The sequence below is a fragment of the Carassius carassius genome, chromosome 42, assembly GCF_963082965.1.
Source record: "Carassius carassius chromosome 42, fCarCar2.1, whole genome shotgun sequence".
NCBI lineage: Eukaryota > Metazoa > Chordata > Actinopteri > Cypriniformes > Cyprinidae > Carassius > Carassius carassius.
In genome coordinates this window covers 15619486-15637544 of record NC_081796.1, presented here as the reverse complement: position 1 = coordinate 15637544, position 18059 = coordinate 15619486, and the positions used below count along the sequence as shown (strand labels likewise).

The 18059-nt window shown below is 34.5% G+C and overlaps 1 protein-coding gene across 1 annotated transcript in view; it reads left to right on the top strand.

Annotated features, from left to right (window-relative positions):
* The first annotated feature begins 300 nt into the window (after window positions 1-300).
* LOC132123913 (contactin-associated protein-like 2) overlaps window positions 301-18059 on the top strand; it is a 394838-nt gene continuing 377079 nt past the window's right edge. Inside the window, exon 1 of the mRNA XM_059534600.1 lies at window positions 301-636. Coding sequence (XP_059390583.1) covers window positions 549-636 — 88 coding nt within the window. The 5' untranslated portion in view covers window positions 301-548. The remainder of the gene's footprint in view (window positions 637-18059) is intronic.

Sequence of the window (18059 nt, the reverse complement as noted above, 5' to 3'; positions counted from 1 at the left end):
GTAATAATTAGTTTTAATTACTTAAACATCTCGTACGACCGCCCTTGTAATTTGAGTGAACTCCACGGCCAAAATCTTGCCCATTATCATTAGTCCTCCAGAAACAGCTTAAGTTAAAAAAACATAAAAGCAACTCTCATTCAAATGTTATCTATTCTTTGCTGCCCAAGAGAAGGCGCTCAAAGCAATGGGCCCTGTCCCGCGAGGGCTGCTCCACTGTTTTATGGAACGTACCAACTAGGAGGAGAGAGGGTTTTTGTGTTTATATGAACGAGAGCGCGCTGTCAGCTCGCTGCGTGTAGTAACTTCAGCACCTGGACAGCGACCTCAGCGAGTCAGGCGCACGCGCTCCGACATGGCTTGAAATACCGCATTAAAGTGCTCAACTGTAGTCTTTTGCTTCTGAAAAGCCGAACTGTTGCGCTGAATTTGATTGACACCGAGTACCAGAGCCGAGAAGCTTCGGTTATTGCGGGTCTCGCTCATCTAGAGGCTTCGCTCTGTGGAGAAAAGTAACTGCGTCTCCGCTGATCTCACTGTAGTCGAAGATGGAGACACCCGCCGGGACCGGACTGAAGCTCTTGCTGTGGATTTTAAGCCACATCAGCATCTCTCAGGCAGCTTCTCCATCACCCCGTAAGTTGCAGTTGATTCGGTGGCTCTTTTGCAGTGGTGGGCACCGGGAGGCATCTGGCACGCTGGGGTTCTTTAGTCAATAAGTCCGATGGCATTTACTCTACAGATGTAACCGGTGTAGTAATGAATTCTTCTGAAGAAACTTGCATTATTTGCAGTTGCATGTTGATCTTGTCTTGTGGTCATTGCATTTACATTGCAGTTTATTACGGTCGGCAAAGACCAACAATCTTTCGAGAATTGGTGGAAAGGTGGGACACATAATTAGCCTAGGTGGTGCAGATGATATTTAACCTAAAACCATTAACCTAAAGAATCACGGCAGCACTGTATGCAAAAGTACTATGACAGCGTTTCAGTTTTATATGAATAGATTTATTTTGTTCAAACTTAAGTCACTTTTTTAAAATATAAAAAGATATATATGTTTATTAAAATTAATAAAAAAATGATTACCATCCCAAATCATTCGATTTTTACTTTAAATTCCCTCTTTTAATGCTACACACATTGGACTAATTTAAATTACATTAAAATAAATAAATCCATAAAAAAGATACATAATAGCCAAGTAATTTTAAAAACAGAAAAGATAGTGTGTTGTTCACAATTATTTTTGTGTTAAGTAAATTAGTGTCAAATGTACCATTCTGTGCATCTTGCAGCATGCAGCAGTGAAAGTGTAACCTTTTCTACTTTATTATTATGCTTGGTGAAGAAATACATACATACATACATACATACATATATATATATATCTATAGTTGTTGTTGTTTTTTGCCAAATATGACAATGAGACTGTTAACGATATATTAGGAACACACGTTTCTAAAAGAAAATTAGGAACACACTTTTCTAAAAGAAAGCAAAAAAAATTTTTTGGAAACACACAATGTTGTGGAATTAGGAATGGGTTTTAATTTAGTCTGATGCACCCACCACTTTAATATTACTACATAATTTAATTACTTGACTAATTGCCTTGCAGAGAGTTAGCACTGCAAAATCAATAGAGTCAAAAAGAAATTGTTTTTTAGAAATAATTTGATGGTATGTCTTATAAAATAAAATCCACGTTTGTTCTACATCAACACCTAATGCAGCTCATAGTCAACCATTTTTTCACTGTGAGAATTATGAATGACTGATTTCACCAATACTGATTTATTGCACACACTTGCTGCAAGCATGCAAGTAAGCAGAAATGTTTATTGCCGGACAGACTACAGATAGCCAGGAATAATAAGATTAACAGGCTGGAATAGTCAGTCACTTCATGGCCCAAATTTAGATGCAGCCAAGACTCACTTAAAAAAGCTTGCCAAAACAATGATTAATCAACAAGATCATTCACCTACAGAAATGTTTTAATTAATCTTTCCAGCTCTACATGTGGGAGAGGAACTGAGTTGCTGAGATAGTTGATTCTTCCTCTGACAGAAGGATGGAGGTTTGAGATAAAGTTAGCAAATGTTAATTGAGCTGCAGAGGTTTTGAAATCTCTTTCTCTCTTTGTTATCCAAGGCTAATGGAGCATTTGATATAAACATCCATCTCCCCACGAGCTCTCGTGGGTCTGATTAAGAAGAAAAGGTAACTGGACTGATTTGGCCTATATGGCGGCTGCTGCTGAGAATGAAATTTGGATGGAGTTTTTCTTATTCACTTTAGTTTCACCACTGCACAGAAGCAGAGTCATTTGTAATTACTCTGGACAATGGACAGAATAAGTATAATTTACTTAATTTATGCAATCAGTGCGACTTGCTGACAGGGTTTGTGCTCTCTGTATAGCAGCAAAATATAGTCAAAGTGGCAGCTCAATGACCTGATCAGAAGCAAAGTTATTTTAGTGGAATGTGAACATGTCACTGTGGATTTTGCTCAATGGAAACTCCTCTTAGAGACAAAGATTTTATCAGAAATTCTTCTCAACATGGCAGTTAAAATGATGCTGGTATTCCTTTTTCAGAAGAGTTATTCAATTATGAGAAAAAGGGTCACGATTCAGAAGGCAAAGTTGCAACTCTGAGAAATAAAGTTGGAATTTTGACAAATAAAGTCACAATTGTGAGAAATAGTTGCAATCAATATCGCAATTATAAGAATAGCCACCATTGTTCTAAATTTGCAATTGTTAGAAATAAAGTTGTAAATATAAGAAATTAAGTTGCAAATGTGAAATATAAAGCTCAAATTTTAACAAATAAGGATATGACTATAAGAAATAAAGTCACAAATATGAGACATAATGTCACAGTTACAAGCAACGGTAACAATTATGAGAAAAATTGTCACATTTCTGAGACACAAAGACACAGTTGTGTGAGGAAGTCGCAATGATTTAAAGTTGCAATCCCTATTTCAGAGCAATAAGAAATAAAGTCAGAAGTGCGAGCTGTGAAGTTGAAATTGTGAGAAAAATTTTGAGGAATATAATTTTCAGTGCAATGTGTACATGTGACTGTGAATGTTGCGCAGTGGAGACTCCTCTTAGAAACTGAGATTTCATTAGACGTTTGAGAAATGTTATTATAGATCTAAATTTAGATCTTATTTGTATATATGATGTCATTCCCAATGTATTTTAATCGAGCACTTCTGTCTGTTCTAGAAGCAGCAATTAAGTAGAACAAAAAGTTGTTACCCATAATCAACAAAATGTTTTTTTTTATTTGACAGATAGAAACAAAGGACTTGCAAAAAGCATAGCAATTAAGAATTAGACCATTACTGAGCAATACAATGCTAGGAAAACACTGAAATTAAACCCACTCGTCTAGTTCAGTTCTTATGTTGCACACCCTATGGGAAAACAAGACTGCTGCCTCAGGATGTAACGCTTGGTCACCTGAGTTCAAGTCAATTTGCTTGTCCTTACAAAACACGTAGATGCAGCGAGGCTACATGGTAAGGTAAATTGAATAAGCTGCTTTGTAATGTGCTTCTTTGTTTGTCACTATATTTGGTATGGCCTGTCATTTCTATACCAACACTTTTCCCACTTAAAAGCAAATGGCAAGCATCTGTGCAGGCAGTTCCCGAAAGATTAATTCACTTAATTTCTGTAAGTAAATTGGGTATTAAGGGACTCTAAACAACACCTTGAACGCAGAGCCAAGCTGAAATAACAACATTTGTCTTTAGGTGGAGGTGCGCAGATTCTACAATCTTCCTAATGAGCTGTTATTTTTATGACTGATTTGAAATTGATTTGAAGGGAAATGCTTTCTAGCAAAGGTCTTGTATTAATCAAGATATGTTTGTAGACAAGGCCAGAAAGTCAAACTGACCTTCTAAAATTCCTTGTAAGAAACTGTTTGTTTTCTTTTGACATTAAGCAAATGCTGTTTTCTTGGTGATGGTTGAAATTATGATTAGGAATTGGATCACGCTCATTGTATTTTGACTGCCTGTGTTTCCAAACAGCATCTTATGGATGTCTGTTCTGATTCAGAGTAAAGCATAAATCAGGTTATTGTAAGAAGAATTTGATTATGTTTGAAATGAGAAATAGTCACACTGTGAGACATCAAAGTGCAACTGTGAGAAATAAAGTTGAATTTGTGAGGTATAAATTACAGTTGTAAGCTACAAAGTCACAGTTAAAAGAAATAAAGTTGCGGATGTGAGATATACAGTCCGAATTAGTCTAAAATAGACTAATTCATCTACACTACTGTTAAAAAAATTATAGCCACAATTATGAGAAAAGTGTGTGATATATAGTTGAAATTATGAGAAAAAATTGTTGCAATTGTAAGGTACTGTAGGCTATAAACTGAGGTTGTGAGATACATAGTCTTAAATAATGTGAGATGTAAAGTTATGATTACTATGAGAAAATAATGAGAAAAATAATCACAGTCCTGAAATTTTCTATGTCCGAATTGCAAATATTATATAAAAAAATATAAAGTGCTTTCCTTCACATCAATGGAATTCTCTCTTTCTATATAGACCTCCAAACATTTTTGATAAGCATTTGACAGATGAAAACTATTTCCTTTGCCAGACAAATACTGTGTCTGATCGACTTAAAGTGAAGACAGAAGCGACTTCTCCCCAGCCTATGTAACCTCGAATGGCACAGACAAACACAGACCCAAATTTTGTTATTCTCTCTTTCCCTATTGCTGGCTGTCTGTCTCCTATTCTATTTTCATCTCTATCTCTCCCACACACTTCTATAATGCACATATATACAACTATTCAATCGCACACGCACAATTTCTGTCCTTTTTTCTCCAGGCAGTGGAGATTCTGTTATGACTATAGGCTCTAGACACAGGAGTGAGCTTTTCATCTAATAGCACAGTGGTTGCTGTACTCTGAGTGCACTTGCTCTTGTCTCTTAAAGCAGACTAGTAATAAAGCCTAAGCACTTTTAACTCATGGGCATACTGCTGTGAGTAACAGTGTATATTCAGTATGAAAATGAAAAACAATCCAATGTAGTTAACATCTATTTGATGCAAATAAATTAATCCTGCGACAATGTTTGTGTTAGATAATTCAGCGTATTATTTGCTGTTATTTTAAGTGCAACAACTTATCCTACAATCATTTCCCACGAACTTATTTTAAACACACCCAGCAGTATTGAGATTCATTTTACCCAGTTAATTAAACCTTAATGAAGTCTCACCTCAGGGGTCAAGGTTTAGCTCGTCAGTGTAGTCAGTTGCCCCCTGCTGGTAAACGAGGTAACTGCACCATTCTGGGAAGCAAAAAATTGTATTTTTCTCAATTGACAACCATTTATTCATGTAGTCTAACTAAACACATTTTTTAGACATCGGTGGCCTCACCCAACAATATTAAGTAGCTGAGCACTGGATGTTGAAAAAGATTCTTTTTGATGATTTATTAATAATCTGATGTTACCTTCTTATGGTGACTTGCAAAAACATTCAGACTCTGAAATGTGTCCTGCTTTAAAAATTAAAATACTCTCTTCTATTCCAATACACAAACATTGATCAGACTAACCTATATATATTAGACTGTTAACATGACAGATCCCACCTTTTGTTCTGCATACCCCAGTCGGTCTGAATAAATGAATAATGGTGTTAATGGGAATACTAATTAAGAAATAATCAAACAACTCACCCACTTTAATTACCACAGAGATTGACGTCATTTAAGCATCCAACAACATCAAATGACTGGAGGATGGAGAAGTATGGGCTTCAGCATCCGTCCATCTATCGCTGTTTTCAGTGTTTGTGGAGTTAGTTTGTGGAGTAAATATATGTAAACTGTGTGTTTACACAGCTTTTTAAAAATGGCGGATGTACTGTTTCGCAGTGTTGGGAAGGTTACTTTGGAAATGTAATAGGTTACAGATTACAAGTTACCCTGTTTAAAATGTAATAGTAGTGTAACTTTTTCAATTACTTTATTAAAGTAATGTAACTAATTACTTTTGAGTACTTTTTGATTACTTTTCTAAATTTGTGAAAATTAAAGAACAATAAATAAAATCATATACATCAACTTAAATACATTTATCTAATAAGCATGTGACGTATTCTGTGTACTAAACTCCAGAAACATTGGTGTTTTTTTTAAACTTCTGTCTCTTGTATATGATGATAGTTTTCTCAAAATAAGTAAAATGCACATGAAGTGACACAGAGCAGTTCCAGAAATTATGTTTATGTGCTCGTGTACTCATATATTGAGGCGGCAGAGGTTGAAAACACTGCGAGCTTCAGTAGGCCTATATATGTGTAGTAAATGAAACCATGTCTTTGCCATTAATTTACAGGAGGGGCGGACTGGGAAAAAAATTCAGACTGGAAAATTCAAACTCATACAAACAAATTCATGGACAAAACTATTTTTTGTATGGACCTGACATAAAAAAGGTTTAAATCTTTAATTTGGGGACATGCAAAATAATTAAAAGTACTCTCCTGAACTGCACTTTCACTTCTATTTTTCTCTTCAGTCTCTTTATTTTGCCCTGTTATCCATCTCTCTCATGACTTTAATACTCAAGATTGAACAAAACTATACTTTACAATACAATACTCTACAATACCACAATATCTTTATAGAAAAATCCTAATACTGTACACGAGTCATGTTTTTCCCTTACAAAAATTACCATGCTTTTATTAGCTTATATAAAGGTAAAATAACCTTGTTTTTTTTTTTTTTTTGCAAATGGATTTGTATTTATTTTTAAATAAATACATTTGTAAAATAATTTTACATTTTTGGTTATCACAGTTAAACAATAGTAACCATTTTCTCTGGATTTATAGTTAAATATTAAAATGTTAATTTTCGTAAGGGTTGTGTTGTGGTCTGTCGTAGCTCCCCCTGAACCTATAAAAAAAAAATCGGAATTTTTATTCAGCTAAACTGTAACATTACAACAGATAATAATGATGTCCTTTATATAGTATTTTGAGTGATGACTGATAAGCAACATGCTGCTGCTTGATTAAATAAATAAAAAAACAAAGACAAAAAAGCATCTTTACAGATGAAACTGACCTGAAACCCTGAAGAGTAGTTCTGCTTCTCTGCTCCAGCAGTCCACTCTATTCTCTCTCTCTCTCTCTCTCTCTCTCTCTCTCTCTTGCATTGATTACTCTGAGTCTGATCCAAACCGTTTGGCGGAGGCGCGGAGAGCGCGTGAGTCATGACTAACAATTCACAATAATGATATACAATATATAATGATAATTGTATATCATATAAATAAATAAATAAATATACAATAATGATATTAAATAATGGGGCAAAATCGGCTGCCAGGCCACAGGGAATTGTCCCGGTTCTCCCGATGTCCAGTCCGCGCTTGATTTCCACAGACACGCAGAATGTGCAAGTCATATATTGCATTTCTGGGGCTTTATATTCACAGACACTAGTCCATGTCATGTTTTGATTCAAGTGTACTGACCTACTTTTGATTTAGTTATCCAAAATGTGGCATATTCCGTCCGCGTTAGGCATTTCGTTTTTATGACTGGATTCTACAAACCAGACTGTGTTTCCGCATCCCGGAAACTATTAGGGCGGTATGTCTCAGAATAGTCAGTGCAATTTGGGAAAGAAATCAGTTAAATCTGTATGTGGATGTGTGTAAATATTCAAATGTAATCCCCTTTGTAATCATAAAAAATTTCATAAGTAACTGTAATTTATTTTTAATAAATTACTTCGTAATTTTATTTTTTCTTAGTAACTGTAACTAATTACAGTTACAATAATTTTGTAATTAAATTACGTAACGCCGTTACATGTAACTAGTTACTCCCCAACACTGCTGTTTCGTATGGTGCGTGTTCAGGTCAATCGACATAAGTATACGTCACTGGTAGTTCCTATTGTGCTGAGTCAGACCCTACTCTGAAGTAGAAGCTAGTTTAGTCCCCACAACAGGTGTTCCTAACTGAAACAATTTCCAGATTGTGTGGCGCGGACACACCAAATAGTTATAGGAAATATGAATATGTTCATCTAGTGCCAAAGCCCCTTTAGAGACCTATTAGAGATAGTATTTGGGAGCTCTGAGGCCACAACCAAACAAGCAGTTTGGAATGTTTTGTGGTTGCTCTGAGATTTCTACAGATTATTATCTTATGCTGTAAGACAAATATGGCCAAATATTTAGGGCTTTAAATACATCAAAGAAGTATTTATCATTTATAATTAAACTGTATATCACAGCTGTGACTGGATAAAAAAAATTACACCCACATTTCTATACCGAACTTTACTAACACAGAACCAGGCAGGGCACAGGCTTGCAATTTCTGCGGGATTTATTGCGCCACTGGATGCGGGTCAAATCCCGCACACAGCCATATTTACAATAGTCACAACATCCACTACACATTTTAGCCTGGGTTTAACAGTCTGCTCTCTAATAATGAGCTTGGATTACTGTGGTCAGAAATATTGATAATTTAAATTAGAGCAAATCTCAGGGTGTAAGAGGAATGGTATGTGTAGGAAAACTAAGCATGCTCGAAGACTTAGAAACCGTAGCCTCCATAGAAGGGAATTTGTCATGCTGTAGCTGCGTTCACTAAACAAACACACTCCTATACCTCTGGGAAATATTCAGCCTCATTTCTGCAATCATAATCGGAGTGTTCAGGCAGAGATTATCCATATCATTGTGCCAAAGTATGCAGCCAAGACCTGTATAGCATCGAAATCTGCAATATTTAAAATTGTGTCAAGATAAAGACACCTGAAGCCTAAATTAAACCATCATACTGTGGTTGTTCTCATCATAAGCTTATGATTACACATTATTTGCAGTTTGAGTATTATGATTATAGCCATGGTGGTTAATATACAAGCAATAAAGTCAAAGTGAACTGTTTGCAATTGCTCCAATGATTTGTTCACAGTAAGAAGGTATATCATTTGATTTCATGTACACATTAGTGTCCAAAGGTTTGGGGTCAGTAAGATAAAAAAAAAAAAAAAACCTTTTATTCATCAGGGATACATTCAATTGATCTAAAATGTCAGAAAATACATTTATAATGTTACAAAATATTTCTATTTCAAATAAATAATGTTTTGAACTTTAATAAAAAAATCCTAAAAAAAAGTTTATACAAAAAAATATTAAGCAGCACAAGTTTTTTCAATACTGATCATGTTTATTAAATGATTATTGAGCACCAAATCAGCATATTAGAATGATTTCTGAAGGATCATGTTACACTGAACACTATTGGCTACAGTTTTGGCTTCTGAAAATTCAGATTTGTGTCACATATCTAAATTATAATAATATATATTTAAAATTGCAATAATATTTCACAGTATCACTGCTTTTACTGAATATTTTTGATCAATTGAAGCCTTGGTGAGCAAATGAGACAAAAACTTTTTTAAAAATCTTACCAACTCCAAACTTTTTAAGGGTATACAGTACATAGTTTTTATGTTGACTTTACGGGAAATTAAATACTAAATGAGAAAAATATTGAGCAGACTCAACTTCTTATCTAACATGGACCAATTTTACCCACTTTTACATTTGCATATTCTAAAGGCACCGCTAATCGCAGCTAGAGAAATGCCTCCACTAAGCTGTGACATTGGGCACTATTAAAAAAAAAATAATAATAAAAAAAAATAATGGTCTGCTAATCCCCTGAATAACTCAGTCAGAGAAAGGGGGGATATTAGAAAAGCTGCAATGCTTAGTGAAGCTTGTATGCTAGGCATCTGTTAAAAAGATGTGCGGTTCTGTATCTAACACACTAATGCGTGGGTGACAAATCTTTCAAACTTTTACATGTGTAGTTTTATAGAATAATCTTAGAGAGCAAGATGAGAGATCTTGGATCAGAAACTAAATCAAATTTCTTCTTATCACATATTATCTGTAATTACATTTTCATCAAAGGGTAGTCATTCTCCTGGATGTATCAAATACCCGGCCCAATGACATGATACAATTAACAGCACATATTTTGTCATTTTTGCTCTTCTAAATATTTTATCTGAATTTTTTTTTATTGATTGCCCTGCAGAAGTGCTTATAATCCTGTAAATCTGAGTCCCTCTGTTCTTCCTCTCTGATCTTCACGTACCCTTTCATGCTCTGCATCTGCTCTTCATTTCACTCAGTAATACATGTCAAACATCTGACGAATGGCACCGAAGTTCATCTCTCAGTCTACTACTTTGTGATTTATCCTTAGGCTCATGAATTAATCTATGGGACAATTACTAATGCACTATGCCAAGCTGAGTGCTGCGACCCCTGCAATCCTTTGGTGTAATGTCAGTGCTGGGATTTAGAATGGCTCTTCCAAGTACTCGCCCTCCACAAATCAAAGTGAGCAGTGCATAATAAAACAAAGGTGCTGCCTGTATGTTTCGATGCAGTGCTGTCACTTCTCATGATTGGCTATGACAGTAGCCCTCCCCCATTCACTCTATTGTAGTCCCTATAATAACCTGAAGTGCAGAGAAATCGCCCCATATGCTGCTGCAGATTGCATCTCCACGTAGAGGCAAAGGTTCTTGCTTAAGAGTGCTCCTATTTGTCTTTTCTCTCTTGTCTCTAATGTCAGTCTCTGCACTCCTGCACGCTGAATGTCAATGGGCCTGAGCTGCAGCCGCCTCGGAGGTAAAGCAGGAAATTATCTCCCTCCTATAGATGTCTGCTGCAAATGGTCTTTGCTGGAAGAGAAACAACAGGTTACATGTAGCAAAGACCACTGCAATTTTTCTTGGTTTTTATGCTAAAATTGTTGGGGGGAGTTTTTTGTGTGTATGTTCAGCTGAACCATATTGTAGTCTGTCTGAAACTGTGGTTCTAAACTGGATTTGCTTCAGGGAACAGATTTTTCTTTGGAAATCAAGCGGCAACCCAATACAATACCCAAATTGCTTATTATACTCAACTGTTCAAAAGTTTGGGGTCAGTAAGACATTTTTTTTTCTACAAAATTAATACTTTTATTTAGCAAGGATGCATTCAATTAACCAAAAGTGAAAGTAAAGACATCTACAATGTTACAAAAATAAATAAACACATATCCAATAAATACTGTACCATTCTTTGCTGTTTATAAAGAAAAATGTCCTTGAACATAAAACCAGACATTGAAATGTTTTAAATTTGATTTCATTTAATCTATTTAACGATGACATTTTATTTACATCTTTGTTCTTGTTAATGTTTACTAAACTTACTAAACATTACCTAATGATTAAAATATGATTATTTAATGTAAATTGACATGCTTACACATATCAGTAAACTTTCAGTTCATATGGTTTTTATTTGTCGGCTTTGTTTGTTGTGTAGACCTCTATTTACACATCTTAACAAATAATCTATAAATTATTTGTTCATGTTTTTGCCGTACCCAATCTAAAGTGGAAACTATTAATAATTTGCAGAAGGTTTATAAATGTTTACTAATTATTAATACCTTTATGAGCAGTCATCTCGATGACAAAAAGTGTCCCGAAAGACCTGAATTTAAATAAGTTTAGTAGCAAACATTGACAAGCACATTATCTCACGTCTCAAACTCTTTGAATTAACTAATGATCCATTAAGTGCATTTCCGTATTTACTGTACTTGTTCAAGCACACACTTTTCTCTCTCACTTCACTTCCTTTTGGGTTTGTCTCGTGGCTCATCGAGTCATTAAATGGTAAAATTACTGGCATTTGATTATATATTTTGAATAGAAGCTGTTGCTTTGATAAACATTGTGATGTGGGATTATGAAAATGAGTTGATGATTGATTGAATGATTGTATGATTGAATAAATTCAATCAAAATTCTAATTCAATTCAAAACTTTTTGCGGTTGTGAGTGAGATTAGCGCATATTAGCATGCTTTACTCTCCATGTGCCAACAGTTATTATGAATTGAAGAAAATCAAAGAATTAATGTTTTCAACATATTCCCCATTTATGCAGGTATGTTGTCATTTTGTGTGCAATCTTTGTGATTTATATAAAGTTCTGTTTATTAGTTTTTGTCTCATGTTAGCTTATAATAAGCAGGATAACTCAGTGTATGTTTCTACTGTATATGAAATCTCTTGCTCAGTTTGTTTCCTTTTGAGCTGAGAGGAGTTTGTCTCATGGCTCAACGAGCCATTAAATGGGTTATTACATGCAGAGAATCATAAAATTAATGCTTTCAACATATTTCCCATTTATGCAGAAAATAAAGACATTGCCGAGCATAGAGAGAGAGAGAGAGAGAGAGAGAGAGAGAGAGAGAGAGAGAGAGAGAGAGATGAAGTTTATTGAATGACTTCAAAACAACACAGAGTGGATTCCTATAATATAATATAATATAATATAATATAATATAATATAATATAATATAATATAATATAATATAATATAATATAATATAATATAATATAATATAATATAATATAATAATAACCCTTTCCAGATAAAAAAAAAATCTAAATAAAATGAGCATATGAATTTTCAAATCTAAATGTGTTTGAATTACATTCAAATATGTGAAATAAACCCCAGTTGCTACCATGGTGATTTCACAACACAAAACTTACTTTATGTTGGCTTGTCTGGGTCATGAATTCTTTTACCATTTGTAGTTTTGTTCATGTTTTCAGGATGTCCACATCAAACAACCTGACCATGTTCTCATATTTAAAATTTTGCTGCTTATACTGAGTGTCAGATGAATTTGCACCAAAATACAGGGTTTTATAAATGTACAGCCTTGAACATCAAAAATATACTTTTCCTCTTATCTTTTATTATGCTATTCAAACTATGCATTTTTGTTAGTTAAACATTTTATTACTTGTGTTTAGCATTATTATTTCCATGCTACTATAGCTGTGAGCATCATCATACTGTACTTCTGCATGCAATTAAACAACTGTATGAACTTTGGTAAACAAACTAGCTTTCAAACTACTTATCCGAATCATGAATCACCAAGCCTTTTCCATTAGCTCTCCCGGTCATCATGTACCTTTTTGTCGGCTACATTAACAGATGAACATGTGGAGGATTTCTAAGGGCTCTACTATTTCTCACTCGAAAGCTCTGAGAGCCACTTACGGTTTTATACCATTTACAAGGGTGGCTAGTGGGGTAGCCACCCATTAGCTTGCAAACTAATTTGCTAAGTAAACAGTGTTTGCTTTCTTGTCTCTCTCATTGAGGACAGCATTTAAGAAAGGCTTTTTTGACTTGTTTATACCTGTTGATGTATCCCTTGCGAGTGCCCTGTTTGGTCAGTGTTGGGTATTTTTAGAGAGGCGTGAGTTGGCAAAGAACGTGTGCCAGCCAGAGCCATAATGGGATATGGAGAGGTTCTTAGTACACTGCTGAAGTGCCATGTGTTACATGCAGCCTCACAGAGAGAGCGTGCATGTTTGTGTAGGATGTACTGTAATCAACTGTGGACCTCTATCTCTTGGAATAACTGACAGCAGCACCTACTAACCTGCCCAGATGACCAGCAGCTCATAGTGAGCAGTTGATGAAAGCACACAAGCATACAGTTTACAAGTTCAGGTCCTGTCAGACCTAGGTAATTAACACCAAAACTTAAGATTAGAATAAATATGCATCATTTGCATTCAGCAAGCCCATTTAGTGTCCGGAGAGGGCTTTGATGATTATTAGCATATTACACTTAAGTGTTGTGAGGGTTGGCCTCACGGCTTGGTGTTTGGGAGTAATGCAGAATTATAATTTATCTCTTTTTTATAAAAAAACAACACAGGCTCACTGTAAAAAACACCCCTCTACCTATTTTTTTTTTTCAAAACTGCAAAAACATTCCTTTACATTTACATTTAATTCATGCAGTTTCCAGCTGAAGTGAACACTAGAGGCAGTAAAATACCAATAACTTTTATTTCTTTCACACAAATTATGATTGCAGGAACCGATTATTGATTAATAAAGGCTTATTTTTTGCACAGCTTCTCGCAATTTTTGAACTGCCATGATACATATACCAACCAACTCAATACAATGTCGCCAGATTCACATGGATCTGATACAGATAAAACTAAATGTCCCTTTAGTGATGCTCACCGGACATTTAAATTAGAAAATGTCATGATACATATAAGGTAAAAAAAATAAAAAAATAAAAAACACATTGCCAAAATTCATATGCATAGGAAAATGCATTTTCCTATAGCTGCCATAATATGTACAACAACCAACTCGGATGACTGTGTCAGATAAAACTGAAAATGCTTTTAGGGCTATTCAACAAACAATTTTAAATTATGAAATGCTGTGATCCACACAACAAAGAAGGAACTAAAACAGTGCCAGATTTATGTTCATCCTGTTCATCTGTGTCAGATAAAACCAAATATGTTTTTATAACTCACAGAATTTTAAATTTTTATTGAGAAAAAATTATGATAAAACTGAATGTGCTTTTAAGCACCACGCACTGGACATTTCACTTTCAAAGTGTTGCAAAACATGCACGAAGCAATATTTTGCAGAAGTGTTGCCACAGGTCAATTTTTCCAATGAGTATGGGTTACACTTTTTTTTTTTTTTTCGAAAGGTTGAGGTGTCCTACAGCACTAATTCATCTTTTTAGGTCTTCCCCAAACCTCTGCCAAGTCTCTAAGCTCATCGCACATGCAGGTTAAACCACACATGGGACAAGTATAAGTAGTTATGCATTATTATTCAAATACATCACTACTTGCTCTAGCATGAATCTCAAGGGAATCTCTGCCCCCTCTCTAGCAAACAGCCATAAATTAACACACTTAACTTAGGTACATATGTGGACCCCCTCCTTGATCTGTCTCACATGTGGCTTGTTAGGAGTTATATATTGCTGTTTCTTTTCGCAGTGGAGCAACAAGCCTTCTCTGAATATGTAATCACTTTTGATTTATGAATTTCAAGATATATGTAAAACTATTCCAGACCTTGATATATATGTGACATACATTCATACATTTCAGTATGATTCTGAGATTGTGGTACTATTTTATACTATTAGAAGAAGACTATACTATTTTGCTACTTTCTGCCTGCAGGGAGGAAGAAAAAAAAAAATATTGGTATCCAGTCACATTAATTGAAAATGTGTGTCTGCTGGGTGTGGCTGCCAAAGTAGACCTATATATAGCTACGTATAACTATATATAGCTGTAATTACAAGCAAAAATATAACTACACATGGGGGTAAGATGGGATAAGATGCCCCCTGAGGCAAGACCACTCCCCAACTTTAAAAGGATAGTTCAACCAAAAATCATTTTGTTCCTAACATTTATGATTTTATTTCTTCTGTTGAGCACAAATGATGATATTTTGAAGAATGTTGGCCACCAATAAAGTTGATGGTACCAATTGACTTTCTTCCATACTTTTGGGTGAACTATCCCTTTAATATTTTCTGTGAGCACAAATGGCACACAATCTCAATACATTTGGTGAATTGCCGTTATATTCTTAATTTTGTCATTTAATCTAAATATGAACATTTGTGAGATTTGGTCAGTTGAAACAATTTTAAGGTTAATTATCTAATTTTATCTAGTTTTTTTAGTTTTGTGAAAATTGTGATCTGCAACATTGTATTGTGTGAAATATTGTATTTTTTCCCCTTTATTTGATAATAAGGGATTTGTGTTAACATTAAAATTGTGTTTTTTTTTTATTTCAAAGTGAAAGGATAAAATGTTTCTCATATATCTAATTCTGCATAGTGTGGTTTCTAATTCAGAATGTGATCATAAGTTAACCAACTTTGTATATACAATTTGTGATTTGCAAACCTATGATAAAGTGAAAACCACAGCAATGGTTATGTCTTTATTCGACATCAAAAAGCACTCACATGCCATCTGTTGCTTTAGTAACTATTTGGCAACATTTAACTGTGTTAACTAACTTCTAAATCTAACTTTTGCGGTTCCTGAAAAAGCTGTCAAAATGTGACTCAATTAATTTGCACTATGGTTATGCGACAATATTATGCACAGATTAAAAGTTGCCTGAAACTCAAGGTGACACTGTTTTTTATTTAGTCCTTGCAGTTGTATTCTCTTAATGGACTAGTTGTACAGTCTTAATGGCCCGTGATTGTACTTCAGGGATTACAGAAAGGTAAATTTACTAATGTCAGTTGAAGCTCATGTCTAAAGAGAGATGCTTGTTTGCACTGGACTGATAATGCAGAAGCTTTAGTTTAAACAGTGAAGTCAACTCTGTAATAAATCAATAACTTGAAATGGAAGGTAATACAATTAAAATGCCCACTTTGAAATATGGATTTGGTAAGTATTAATGAATTTTTGTAGAAGGAAATTAATCAAGCTCCTTATCCAATTATATACCAAGCTCTGTCATTTCAATCTATTTTATGCCTTTGGGCATCCCCCTTAATTATGTTTGGTTATATTGCCTACAGGTAAATCTTAAAATAATTAATCTGTGCTGCCAGATGTGCACATACAGTCGAAGGTTGCCATCCCCAACTTGGAGGACTGCTAAGATGTTCAGAGAAGAAATTAAATTTTTAAATTCATCCAAAGTTAATATGCTTAATTATCAGACCTCTGGATTAAAAAGGGATTTAAAAAAAATCACATCATTCCACAACTGGATACATAGTTTAACATGTTTAGTCATCTTTGCTTTGTTCTTCAGTCTTTTCCTGTCTTAACATTTTAATGTTAGTGTCACATTGTGAATAAAGGAGCACATGCATCTATTTCTGAGGAGATGGAAACTGTTGGTCTTAAACTGAGTACTTGGATGATATTATGTTATTTTAACATGCCACTTTGCTTTTTAATTGCTGTAACATAACAGTGTTGCTTACTCAAAAAAGCACTAATACAGATTGCTAATTACTGCTGCTTTCAACGTAGTCTGTGATTAGCCTAATTATTACGAAAAGTAATGAAATGACTTGTATAAAAATTGTAATTACCAAAATATTTTCAAGCATGACAGCTGTGATTCATTTTATTTTACTGCAGTACACTGTTCATTTCACCAAACATGACTGATTCATTGATGTCATTGTCATTATATGATTGGCTCACATGACATGTGGCAGTTAGGCATTCTTCAAATATTACTCCAATACTCCAATCTCCGCTTTTAATAAGAAAACCTGTGTTACGGCCCCACTGAAGTTTTAATGATAAATAGTTGTCTGACACAAGATATTAGTGTATACCAAGTGAAACATTTTGTCTCAGCAGTCATTTTGTGCATATTTCTTTTGTCTCTTTGGGAATCAAACAAGCAGTGTCTGATTTGTGAATGAATCACTTGATTCGGTCTTACAGGTTAATGAAATGTCTGAATCGGTTCACAATTAATTTGGACAGCTCACTCACGGATTCAGTCGTTTGAGGCAATTTCTCTCTGAACGATAATGGAATATACTTTATAACAGAAAGCCAAAAGAACACAAATGGATTGATTGTGGGAAAAAAAAAGCAATATTTACTCACCATCTAAGCCTGTATCCTGTCGTTTGCCAGTGAGGATGATGTTCATGAAATCCTACACCGGTACACCTGCACTTGCAGCATGTGAACTAACATTTTCCAACATAGTATAAAACAATGCAAGATAGTAATTAATTATTTTAAAAGGAAATGAATCATGTTCTGTCGTTTCAATCTATTTTATGCCTTTGTTTTACATATTATTTTAGAAGATAATACCATGTAAGATTGTCCTTAAGGAAAATAAGAGTAGCCTATATTATTTTCAGCAATGACTGTTAGAAAACAGGATCTTTGGAAGACGTGAATTGTTACCTCTTTTTTGAGCTTGTTTTGTGTAAACTATGTAGCCTAAATGTTGATTTGTTAGGCCAATTTGTTTGTGTTTTTACGCTAACGTCATGCAGTTTTTGTATAAGTTGTCAAGAGAAATGTCTCAGGCAACTA